This window comes from Emydura macquarii, unplaced genomic scaffold, assembly GCF_026122565.2.
Source record: "Emydura macquarii macquarii isolate MOO-44397 ecotype Brisbane River unplaced genomic scaffold, CSIRO-AGI_Emac_v2 contig_1876, whole genome shotgun sequence".
Lineage (NCBI taxonomy): Eukaryota > Metazoa > Chordata > Testudines > Chelidae > Emydura > Emydura macquarii.
The window spans coordinates 20,623,377-20,637,027 of NW_027132013.1; the positions used below are offsets into that span (position 1 = coordinate 20,623,377).

At 40.7% G+C, this 13,651-nt stretch overlaps 1 protein-coding gene across 7 annotated transcripts in view; it reads right to left on the minus strand.

Annotated features, from left to right (window-relative positions):
* The window catches only part of NUMB (NUMB endocytic adaptor protein), a 139,765-nt gene that overhangs the window by 13,155 nt on the left and 112,959 nt on the right, over window positions 1–13,651 (minus strand). For 4 of the 7 annotated variants that reach the window (XM_067557865.1, XM_067557870.1, XM_067557864.1 and 1 more), the window contains exons 4-5: window positions 11,900–11,932; window positions 2,585–2,659 (exon numbers count right to left, since the gene is read on the minus strand). In XM_067557865.1, the coding sequence (XP_067413966.1) occupies window positions 2,585–2,659; window positions 11,900–11,932 (108 nt within the window). The remainder of the gene's footprint in view (window positions 1–2,584; window positions 2,660–11,899; window positions 11,933–13,651) is intronic. The other 3 variants (XM_067557868.1, XM_067557871.1, XM_067557867.1) reach the window with 1 other exon arrangement.

Here is a 13,651-nt window from a genome sequence, read left to right on the forward strand (position 1 = left end):
TCTTTGGATTGGGATTAGGCTAGTGTCACTTGGAGAGACAGGGAAAACCATTTTAGGCATCATTGGTGGAACCAACTACAAAAAAGTCAAAACAGAATGTACAAACTAGTGTCATGAGTGAGCAGAGCAAGCATGGATAAGAAATTAGAAGATCTAGTAGACTGCAAAAATCAGAACTGTACTGTGTCAGGTAGATATTTAAGTATTAAAAAGAGCTGTAGTACTGGTAGATGGTTAAGCTAGATGGTCCAGATCTACATGCACAGATTAATAGGAGAAATGTCTATATAAAAACACAAAATTACTCAAAAGAGGCATACTATTTTTCCATACAAAAGTCAATCAAAATATTTTCAAAATGCTTCTTATAAAATGTTTTCCTTTAGCTTAGAGGTTCATATCTGGTGTCTGTGCTAGCATATTCATCCACCAGATCAATATTCATTCAACTTTTAAAACAGTGCACATCACCTCCCAGGAGTAAGTGTCCATCTAATTCTCTTAAATGAATTATTGTGTACAAGCAAAGAATTCATAAAACAGTTTTAATTTAACTAAAGTTTCCTGATTGGTTTTTAAATCAGTATGTGTGTATTAGAAACAGCCAGTATTTTTTTTAAAAGGTTCAGTGAATTTAATGCTGATGAAATGGGTTAGATCAACAGCCTTGGAGGTTCAAGACCTGTATTTATCCATAGACCAGGTATGTCACCGGTAGTGGCAGTGCAAGCCTCCCCTACATCATCCCTCCCTTATGTCTCAGTTTTGACCTGCAGGGCTCATCTTTTGAGTTGACCAGGTTGTTCATTTTCTGTGTCCACTAAGTCCTTGCTCTCTCTAGGACCAATACAGGTACAAATAGGGCTGATGGCTATATCATCTTTTGAAATACCAAAAACTCACTTTGGAGGAAATCAAATCATAGTATTTTATTCATAGAATCATAGAATATTAGAGTTGGAAGGGACCTCAGGAGGTCATCTAGTCCAACCCCCTGCTCAAAGCAGGACTAACCTCAGCTATATCATCCCAACCAGGGCTTTGTCAAGCCTCACCTTAAAAACCTCTAAGGATGGAGATTCCACCACCTCCCTAGGTAACCCATTCCAGTGCTTCACCACCCTCTTAGTAAAAAACGTTTTCCTAATGTCCAACTTAGACCTCCCGCCCTGCAACTTGAGACCGTTGCTCCTTGTTCGGTCATCTGCCACCACCGAGAACAGCCTAGCCCCATCCTCCCTGAAACCCCCTTTCAGGTAGTTAAAGGCCGCTATCAAATCCCCCCTCACTCTTCTCTTTTGCAGACTAAACAAGCCCAGTTCCCTCAGCCTCTCCTCATAAGTCCTGTGCTCCAGCCCCCTAATCATTTTGGTTGCCCTCCGCTGCACTCTCTCCAACTTGTCCACATCCTTTTTGTAGTGGGGGGCCCAAAACTGGACACAATATTCTAAATGCGGCCTCACCAATGCCGAATAGAGGGGAATAATCACTTCCCGTGACCTGCTGGCAATGCCCCTCCTAATGCAGCCCAATATGCCATTAGCCTTCTTGACAACCAGGGCACACTGCTGACTCATATCCAGCTTTTTATCCACCGTTACCCCCAGGTCCTTTTCTGCAGAGCTGCTGCCCAGCTCGTCGGTCCCCAGTCTATAGCTGTGCATGGGATTCTTCCTTCCTAAGTGGAGGACTCTGCACTTGTCCTTGTTGAACCTCATTAGATTTCTTTTGGCCCAATCCTCCAGTTTGTTTAGGTCACTCTGTATCCTATCCCTACCCTCCAGGGTATCTACCACTCCCCCCAGCTTAGTGTCGTCCGCAGTATTGACCACAGTTAGCTAAAAATATGGCCTGATGTATTTAATAAGGTAAAAAGAATATAAGAGCATCTCTGGTTTCAGAGGTTAACACTTTGGAATAAGAACTCCCATGCACAATGCAGCATACAAGATCTTAATGAGTGATTTTTATGTTTTTCATTTAAGACTAAACAGTCATTTTAGATCTCAAGGTGAGACATGACATGAGTTTGTTTCCCAGATATTATTTCTTTCCAGAATGAAGATGGTTTTTAAATCTCAGAGACATGGCAATCCTCACGTAAGTTTTATTTAACTCCCTTTCTGCATTTTTGGAAGCTTGCTCATAAGATGCAATGATTTGAAATTTCAGATGCACTGCAAACTAGGGTGATCAATATACATTTCTTTATGCATTAATCTCTCATGTACCTCCTCTACTAGTACATAAAGGACATCAGGGTCAGGGGGACTCTGCATGCACTATGCACATAGAAGTGATCAGGAAAATGTGCTTTCTAGGCAGATAAAACAAAAACAGGATTCCAGGTTCACATTAACTGCTATGTTTAAGTCAGATGAGCATAGGGTACACTGCAGAATAAGATGGTAGAAATATGTATTTCAAATTGTTCACTGAAAATTTCAGTTCATTTCACTAAGTAATGAATAATTAAACTGGGCACATGCATGTAACACTCTTTCAGAAACCAGTACTTATCCCAAAAAAATAGGGCTACCAAAGAGCAGAGGCATTTTGATACAATTTAAAATCCAAGTCTCACCTTAGTTTTCTCATCTACAACTCTGAGTCCATCTGCCGAAACCCACAGAACTGCCTTAACTGCCTTCTTTCCGCTCTTTCAAGGGAAGAAAAGAGAAAAACACAGTATTACAGCAATGTTATTAGATTGTACACCCACTTCCGTTTTCCAAGAACCACAATAGTAAGTGCAGATGAAGTCCAAGTTCAGTAGAGGCGCCCAAAGCCAGATACTCAAATCAAACTGCAAAACATTCAGAGAACCAAGCCAAAGCCAGCATTTCAGAAACACAATGCAAAGGAAGGGGGACAGGAGAAGGGAAATGAACAGAACAGGTGAAGTAAAGACAGGTTAATACATTCATTTATAGGCAAAGAATTCAAAATTGAATTGTTCACCCATTTAAAAAGGTCAACCCAGAACATTAAAGAGATTTAGATAACACTAATGCATAAGGAGTTACACCACAGGTAGCTTCTACAGCACAAATTTAAACAATGTAAAAAATTCTTACCTGATCTTTCCACCACCCTACCCACTGCCCAAATAATCGTGTGGCAGAATCATGGCATCACCTTAAATCACATTAGAAGCACCCACAAAATGTTATAGTGCTATGAACGTTTCATGCATAATACTTGCACTTAGCATGAACTCCAAATAGGTTTTTCCATTATTAGCTATGCACTAAACGTGCAGTGACATGGCACAGGTTTATAAAAATGTTTAATATGTTTAGAGAGCATTACGTTACAGGATAAAAAGGTTAAATTTTGATATGGAGCACTTTGGCATATTCTCAAAACCTGACTGGGAGTGGAGAACAACAGAATAAAAGTGGAAAGCTGGGAAGAAGAACTTGAAATGCTGAAAGTGCCATTTATTTTTTGGGTATTAAACTATCATTTAAAAGAAAATTGCAAAAATACAGCATAACACCCATCATCAGATAAAACAACTTTTAAGGACTAACATCTCACGTTAGAGATGGAGCATTTACTCTGTTTAGTTAAAAACACCATTTTGCTGGCTGTTATGCAGAAACACTGCTAGAAAAAAATTCTTTTCCAAAGTATTGCATTTTCCTACTCATGACTGTCAGGAAAATGTGGGGGTTTCCATAACTACCTACCCTTTTCACATCTCGGCCAGATAAACAATTTTCCCCCTTGTTTGTTTTATACACTACATCATGATTCTATTCCATAATGGTCAGTTCCATAAACAGCCGTCTCAATGACCTTTTGAGTATCACCCATCAGGCCACTGCAATGGGGCACAGCAGCAGAAATGTGGATGAATGGGTGATCTCTGGTGGCCTTCCAGTGTAAGAACTGCGGGTTTTAAAATGGTTCCTCTATGGCTACGTCACTGATTTCCATGAGTTACTTATTCTCATATGTCAAACACCAGAGCACACTTGAAGTCAGTGATTCATCCCAATTTAAGGCCGCTGAATATTCTGTTTATATAATACTGATTTTAGAATTACAGTATATGGATAGGATATTTTATTGTGTGCGCTGGATTGGTAAGTCTTCACTAGTATCACTGTGGTTCCATTATCAGAGGAAAGACGGTGTGTGTGGGGAGGGGGAGGGAAGACCAGAGCATTAAGATAAAGTCTGATAATGGTAAATGGAACTCAACTGTAAGGAAAATTAGTTTAAAGGACAACTTTAGTATAAGAGGTTATCAGCCAGGCTGAACATTCTAAAAATGTGCCCCTTTCCATAGCTTTCTTACCTAAAGATTTTCTAGTCGGACATTTGTTGATTTAGTGCATTAGTGTGTTATTCATGATGGGAGATGTATTTGATTAAGGTTACTGTTAGATCGACAGAAAGTATTGCAATATATAAAGTGATTTCTAAAATTCTTTGTTTTAGAAGGCAGAAAATATGGGATAGCCACACTCTTTGGGTCTGTGTTCCCAGCTCTCAACCAACTTCCATAACTTCAAAATTCTTAAGCCTAGATGGTACACATCTGGATTTGTCTCCTTTGACTTGTTTTAAAACATGTACCAGTTTCTTTTAAACCATCCATAATGTTAATCAATATCCTTGATTCAGCAAATACAAAAATCAGGAAAAAACAAGGTCTGTGAGAAAGGTAGGTGGGAAGAATAAGGAAAATGTAACTTTCTCCAAATAGTAAATATAATCTCATTCCAAAAGTTTAAAGCTTCAAGGAAGTCTCTTAAAGAATAGCTAAAGCAGCAAAACTTATTACAACTGTTTTTAAAAACCAAACTCAGCCATGTACTTCCAGAAGCAAGCACTGATCTCAAGCAAAGTATGTCCTCATCTGCTACTCACCTATCACCAAATCCCAACTGAATTAATGAAGCCATGAAAATTCACCATGTATTTCTCAGGGCAAAGAGATTGGAAGATGAGAATATGCAGGCCTTCTTGCACATTGCAAACTTGAGTTTGCCAGGATAGGACTGGCACCTGCTAAATCAAAGATTGAAATTTTCCTACCAGAACCCACCTTTTAGACTTACTTCAAAAACAAATTCATAGAATTCTCACTATAGTCCTTGCAATCTGTATTCCAAATGTAGAGAGAGACAGCCTACAGCCTCATAGCACAAGATGTTTGTTTTCCTACTTTACTACTGAGTTGGAAATTCTTCCAAAGATCATTGCATGCTTGTCTACTCTCACAGTTATACTGGCAAAACTTTGTCACTCAGGGGTATGACCCTCCCTGTGATATAAATTTTGCCAGCATAAGAGCGAGTGTGGCCGCATTATGTTGGTGGGAGAGAGCTCCCCTGCTGACAAAATAAAGCCACCTAAATAAGCGGTGGCCGCTATGTTGGCGGAGAGTGTCTACCATCAACATAGCGCTGTCCACACTGATGCCAGCAAAATATATCGCTTGGGTGTGTGTTTTTTTTCACACCTCAGAGCAACAAAGTTTTGCCACCATAAGCGCAAGTGTAGACAGGGCTTTATTTTGCTACCTAGTCAAGAATTAGGTATACAATGATGCCCAATTTTTAGAAGGCTTCAGCAAGGAACTCCCATTTTTACAGGAGATGTTTTATAGTCTCTAAATCAATGGGAAAGCCTTGATCATCATTTTCGCATAGTCCTAAATCGTCTAAAATACAGCTAGTGATGTTTTCCTTTTCTATCCCATTAGAAGTGTGCAATTTCTACAGCCCTTCCATCTGCTGAATCCTTAGCCTACCTTTCCCAGCTTGGTTCAGAATACCAAACTATGTGAAGGGAATGCTGACAGCCTGACCAGGTAGAAAGTGTAAAGAACAATTCCCATAATCAGCGGCGCAAAGTGCCAATGGTCAGAATGGAGATATGGGTGTCTGTACATGTGGCACTTACTGTTAGCAATATTTGGAGTTGCCAATACATATAGTGCATGAAGTATTGATTCCACCATGACAGAAGACATCCCATTCACTAGGCTATATAGCTCAAGTTGTGCCAGAGACCCCAGCAAATTATATCAAGTATAACCAATGAAGTGGGAATGAGCAAAAGCCCAAAGTTATAAGTAATGAAAGTATCAGACTCACAAATGGACACTATATGCTGGACCAACATGGTCTCAACCTGTGCTATTCGGGGCCTCCATCTTGACCTCCACCAGGGATCTATGCAGAGACTTCAGCAGCCCCTCAACTCTTTCCACACAGGTAGCTTTTGAATGATATCAATGCTGTTAAAGTGTAGGCTTCATAGCAACGTTAAATCAGACCTGCTCTAATTCAGTTTGAAACCAGCAGGAACATCACTTCCCCCTTATCTCTGAACACAACCTTACGACCAGTTTCTAATCTGTGCCAATGTGACAGTCACTATCTTGGTCAATATTGGGGGATTGAACCAAGGACCTCCAGAGCTAAAAAACATGAGTCTACAAGCTGAGAGCTGTAACAGATTTGCATCTTCTGTGGATCGGGCACAGAGAAGATTATGACACGCACTGACCAGCGGGGTTATGTCAATGCCTAAAAATGGACATCAGTATGTAAAAGAAAGCAGCAGATTAAAGTTCAAGTTCTTTCCTAAAGAATAGTATTTCTCATGGCAGTTAAGATGTTAAAAATAAGAGGCAATGTAGGATTGAGTCAAGTTTCTATATGCAAGTTGTGACATTAAAAGCTTTAAAAAACAGCAAAGTAAAATAATCCTGCCCACTATGCCTTTATCTGACCACTAAGATTCAGATGCTGCAAAATGCAAGATTTCATTTTCAAATACACATTTCTAGGCCTTTAGATTAAGACAGACTTTTCAATGTCAGCTGCCTTAGACTAGACCAATAGCTTAGGTTACACCTACACTTGGAGCTCAGGATGTGATTCCCTGCTCAAGCAGTCACTTGTTGTAGCTTTCATTGAGATACTGCACTAAAAATAGTGTAGCCCCAGCAGCATGGGTTAGCCACCCTGAATACAAACCCATCTGGACTTCACGGATTTGTACTCAGGATGATTCAGCCTGTGCTTCTGCTCTCCACTGCCTGTGGTGCTGTAGTTATACTAATATTTTTAGCATAATAGCTCGATGAGAGTTAGCAAATGTTTATGTGAGCTAGGAATCACACTCCTAGGTCCAAGTGTAGGCGTAGCTTAAGGGTATGTCTACACTACAATTAGACACTTGCAGCTGGCCTGTGCCAGCTGTCTCGGACTCATGGGGCTTGGGATAAGGGGCTGTTTAGCTCTGGTACAGATGCTCTGGTTTGGGCTGCTGGGACCCTTCCACCTCACAGGGTCCTAGAGTCCAGGCTCCAGCCCAAACCTGAACACCTACACAGGAATTAAACAGCCCCTTATAGGTTGAGCCTGAGTCAGCTGGCATGGGTCAGCACAGCAGGCTTTTAATTGCAGTGTAGACATACTTTAAGAGATGCAAACTGTTTCTATTCATTTTATTGTGGTGTCAGCTCTGAAGTCTGAACCCTATACAAACATACAGATACTTTTATAATTTCTATGTAAATATAGAGAGCAATATGCATGCCTACACTTCACATATAAATACACCTGGTGGTAGTATACATGTGACAACCATCTCACCTGAGCTCACTTATCACAACCCTACCCCAGACAAGTATTTTTAAAAAATTACAACCTTCCATCTATAAAGGCAGGTCATTATATTATGGTCTGCACAAGGCTCAGAAAACAAAGTTTTAGGAACTTTTAATCATGTTAAAATAGCATTTTCATACTTAATTTTATGATTTTAAGTCTATCTTGGAACCTTTCAAAGGTAGGCACAAGTGATATCCCCCATTGGAAGCACAAGCCCTGATGGTTGATATATCTAATAATGTGTCACTGGTCCAGGCCAGATTTTTTGTCACACCAGTTTTGTTTTGTTTTTTTGTTTTGTTTTTTTAAAACTGATGGCAGTTTTAAGCTCCCGGAAGCTTTGGAACATTTGAATTAGTCTCAGTGGAAGCTGATCAGTAAGGAAAACACAGATGAAGTAGCAGAAGATGCATATTAAACACAATTTATTAGAGATATTCCTGGCAAAAGCTATACGTTGTTATACGAAAGATAGATTTCCCCCCTAGAGTTGCATTATGACTGATGTCATAATTTAGGCCAATGGTTCCCAACCTGTGGCCCTCGGGGACTTTCAAAGTGGCCCACCACTCTCCTCCTGCTGGCTGCATAGGGAGCCGCTGCCTAAGGACCCAGGCAGCATGCATTGCCATGCAGCTGAAATAAGATGCAGGCTCTTTGCTGCAGCCAAGGGGATGGGAGATCAGCACTCTCCTCCCCCTGGCTGTAGCAGGAAGCACAGCAAAGTGATCCATCTGGGTCCATAGGCACTGGAATCCCTACTGGAGCCAGAGGGAGGAGAGGCAGAAAGGACAGGAGGAGGATTGTGGTGTACACTTCTGCATCACATCTCGAAGAACAGTTACAATACAGGTAAGTAACTTTTTTCTTCAAGTAGACGTAGCCATATATTCCATGTAGGTGACAAGCTATAGTCATAGGAGGTGGGTTTTGGAATCTATTTAAACAAGGATTGCATAATTGCCTTCCTAAAGTTTGCATCTCCTCTGGATGCTGTGGTAATGGCTTAATGGTTCATAAACATGCATATAGCTGACCACGTGTCAGCCCTGTAGATGTCCAATATACATACAGCTAGTTGTCCACCTAGAAATAGTCTGCAAAGAGACTGCTTGCTTGTCCATTTGGTCTATGTACAACACAGATGAGAAGAATCATGAAGAGGTTTAGTCCTGTCCAGGCGATGTCTAACATGTGAAGACACTGCTCTACTGTGGTTGAATGTGGCTGAGGAAAGAACATCAGCAAAAACACCACCACCTGGTTCAAATTAAATTGAGAAACCCCGTTTAGATAAAAATTTTAGGATGCAGCCACAAGGTCACTTTATCTTTGGAGAGTTGCATTTAAGGAGGCTCTGCCATCAAAGCCTGTAACTCTCACACTTTCCTTGTAGATTTTATTGCTACCAGAAATGTAGCAATAATTTTTTGACCTAAAGAGAAAAAAAAGATACCAGAGGCTTGAACGACAATCCCATCAGAGCTGCTAAGACTGTATTAAGGGCCCACAAAGAAACTTGTTCTCACTGGTGAGTGGAGACGAAGGATTCCTTTCGAAAACATTGTTGCCATTTTCAAAAACACCGACCTCCCATGAATAGGTGGATGAAACACTGAAATCACCACCAGATGCACCCTCAATGAGCTAAATACAACAAACAACTGAAGATGTAACAAGTACTTCAAGATGCCCCAGATACCAGCTAGCTCTGGTCGAACACGACGGGCCAATGACCATATCGAAAAACTTCCATTTGTCCAAATAGGCCATTCCGGTGGAGGGCTTTACTATGAGTAGAACTTGTCAAACAAACAGCCTCCAAACATTGATCTTCCTCCTCATTTAACCACAGAACAGCCACACAATGAAGTGCAGAGAACTGACTGCAGGATGCAAAATCTGATGCTGAGTCAAGAGGTTGGGATGAAGAGGAAGGAATATGGGAGGCCGAACTGATAACACAAGAATGTTGGAAAACCAACGTTGGTGAAGCATTGAGACTCCTGGGGCAGGCAAAGAGACATAACAGTACTGGTGCCAACAAGGTATTGGCATAACTAGAACTGATTATGTGGCACCCACCTCCAGTGCTGGGGAAGGCATCAGTACACAGGTCAGCAGAAGTACCAAAGCAGAAGGCGGGATTTCCCATGAACACAATGTTGATGCTGAGGAGTGTACCAGTGCCAATGAGGTCCTCTGTGGCACCGGCCTCAAATCTATAGGTTGCAGCATAGAAGGACCAGGCTGCTGTGTTGATGGACCTGGTGTCTCTATGACACGACCAGATTGTGTCAACGAGGTGGTGGAAGGTGTGGCCCCGAAAATGTCCTGGCCAAGAATAGAATCCAGAAGAGAAAGGCAGAGGAGATCTGCCACCATCTGTTATACCACTAGCGTGGAGACAGTCAATACCAGGCATTGATATCATCAGTACTAGACTCAACAGATGCCCCAAGGCCAGAACCGGAGTCTACTGTACGGACTCTCGGTGGTTTGGCAGACCTGCTTAATCCCACGTGCCGAAAGTGGTATATATGCTGGTCTGTACTCTTTTTAGAAGAGGAGGAATATCCATGAGCCCTGGGATGGTCCCAATTAGTTTTATGGGACTTCTTCCTCAGAGGCCACAAATAGGTTGAACAACTTCACTGTATCTTGAAGGAGATGCCAGCACTTGAAAGCAGAGTGGCCTCAAACACCAAGTCAAAAGGTGACCACCAATCAGATATGGGCCTAAGCCCTGAAATGGGCCTCATCGCCTGCTCAAGGAAGTGCTGCTTCCATCTGGGTTCTTTTGGTAAAAAACTTACAAATGGAGCATGTCCCTTGCCTAAACTCAGCAAGCACCTCATATAGGGATCACTATTCAGAATCGCCTTCCCCCCATGGAGGGATATGCTTGAATCCTGATAAGGGCATCATGCAGGGCAATAAGTATCTTAATTCACTAACTTCACTAACACTATCTAGGATATTACTATATAAAAGCTATATACATGAAGAGAAAAAATTCAGAACTGAAGGCAGAGAAAATGAGGTGAACCACCCAGAGCTCTGATTGACGGAATGGTGAGAAGCGGGGGAGGGAGGCCTCATAGTTCTAGGAGTGCTATAACTACAAAGTACGAGTGCTGCCCCTACAGGTACTTCTGGGCGAGATTCTCTGGCTCTAGTGCACTGGGTATGCACACACCTACGTGAAATACATCACTGCATCTACTCAAAGAACTTTAGTTTTCTCCAAAGAGCTGCTGAAACAAATTCTGTTTATTCCCAAAGCAAAATGGAAAAAATTTCTGATCACAGAATCTGCCATAAAAATCTTTTCCCCTTTAAGTAGTAAATGGGTTTTTTTTTAATTTAAACCATTAACAGGTGTTTAAGCTTAGCTTACATTTTACAAGATATTTTAAAATCAAATCCTCTTATTTGTCCTTTGTAAATTAAAGCAAAGTTAAAACCTTTAAAAATGGTTTTGCATACCTGCTGTTCCCCGTGTACAAGGAAGGCAAAGTTTACTAATGTACTAAAGAAATGCAACTTTGATTTGTTAGAGGTTTACATTCTCTGCCCTTAGAACATATGCACATGCAAAATAGCAATGAATTGATAACATTTGGTACAGTACGCTCACATGGAGAATTTTTACACACACAGTTGCTTTCCTAAGTGGCACTGCAGGTTTCTCAGTCCCACAATGTTAGACTTTGTCTTAACTGCAATAAGAAAAATATATGAACAAAACTGAAGTTTTTGCCATCTTCATATGGCCTTAAATTAATTTGGTTCTCAGGAAAGGGAGGTATAACATGAATAGCACCATGCCTACCAGTATTTTCTCCCTACCCACTTAAAAGCTGCATTTCAGGGCAGAGTATGGTCAACTTGCAATGATTTCAAGATGTGGACACATTTCTAATACATCAGTCTGGCTTACATGTGACGTAGGCCAAATCTGAGCTCAGGAAACCAGAGGGGAAGTATTAACAGTATTACCAATCTAGTGCTGAGGCTGTGTCAGGGAGACCAAACAATTTAAAAACTGGAATTTTGTGCATCAGTCTGACTGGCATATTTTGGGGTGCCTTTTACCCGCATTCTTTATTGGACGTGTATTTCCAAGTCATCTCAGTCAGAATAGACAAATTCTGAAACAGATTGCTGTGGGTTCTATAACTCTGATCTATGACAGTGCTATACCAGGGATGTAACTCCTTATAGTGCAAGCACAAATGAGGCATTAAACTTACTTTTCCAAAGAAGCCTTTGAAGAACTTCCTTTCCTGGAGGAACAGGGGGGACAAGTCGAGTGCTATTACTGTAGGTAGCTAAAGTGTCCCAGAGTTTCAAACCAACAAGCACATACAAGAGTTCGGGAATGGAGGGATAGTAAGGGGTATTTAGAGTTATCCATAGAGGATGCGACAGGCAAATATGAAAAATCCCATGAAAATGCAGATAAACAGGCTTTACATGGATTGCTAATAAGATAAGAAACTACAGATCTGAAACTGGTGAAAAGAGGGAGAACTGAACTGAATCTCAGACCCAATTCCATGCAAAGCAGTTATTTTGTTTGCAGTCTCCCTATTTAGTTCTCTTTAGTAAGGTTATAAACCAAACTTGGCAGCAGGCATGAAGATTAAACAATCTAGATTCTGTGATCTAAAACCACTGAGAAATTAAAATTTTTAATTTTATCACAGCTAACAGTTTGCTTCACACTAAAATGATACCCAAGACAAATGCGTTGCAAACTGGAGAAGCATCTAAAATTTCTGGAATGGCACAAAGTTAAAAACAGAGAAACTTTTTGGGACCCCATTTCCATTATAAGCCAGTTTTGGGAACTTAGAACTCATCCATAAAAAACTTGCTCTGGACTGAAACTTCTCCTGAAGGTCTGCTTCTGTGTGCTCCCTCAATTTCCTCTGAAAGCCAAGGGATTTTTGTTGTTTTGGAAGTTAGTTTATTTTAGATGCCAAAAAGTCCACTTGTTTCAGAAACCTGATTTTTAAATTGAAGCTGCTCAATTTCAACAAAGAATTAAGTTTGGAAAGTACTCCACAATATGCATTGTTTATGTGCCCACCCTTCTCTTGCACTCCCCTATATCCTTGGGATCCTAGACCCCCTACCTGGAATCTTGTCTTTATTTGTGCTTTAATTGTCTCACTTTCAAGTTGAGTTTCCTCACAACACTCACTCTGAACCTTCAAATTTTACCTCTTTATGTAAAGAGGAACACTAGGCATTCATTGTACTTCCCCAAATCCTCAGGATGAACAAGGCACCTCTGAAGTATAACAGAAGTCAGCTCACAGATAGAGGGTGGTTCAGTGAAATAATTGAACTAGAGTGCCCAGCATATCTTCCACCTGGGCCTGATTTTGGTGATGGTGGTGGTAGGTGGTGGTGAACAAAAATGGACAAGTTAAAAGCTGGGTAAGATGTACAAATTTTAAGTGTATTTGCCATGCAGTTTCATTCATTCATATTTTATTAGCTTCATCTTTGTTGCCCAAGTCTAACAAGAGACTGAACACTCAGATACATCTGAAGTAGGTACAATCTCTTTGAGCTAGAACCCTGAATACCTGGTCAGGCATACTCCATGTCTATATGCCTGTCCATTCAATAATTAATGGCAGGTTCCTAAAGAGCATAATGCTGCCTTAGCTATTCCTCCAAATTATTCACAGAGGTGGTATACTGCTGCAAGGTCATACAATTATTCAAGTTAGAGGTTAGATAATCTGACTCATCCCTCTGCCAATGAAAGACTGTTTCCTACAGGATGGTAATGGTATAGCAGTAACCAGCGGGAGGTTACCTCTACCCAAGGCAGGGAAAAAAATCTCATCTCCTTCCCCACTGCAGTTTAACAAACAATTTATACCAATGTACTGATAGTTAAACCATTTTATATTGAAAATTTGTATGTTTGTAGATATCCTGAGATTTCATTTCAAACTGATTGTTAAACACAAAATCCTATATTT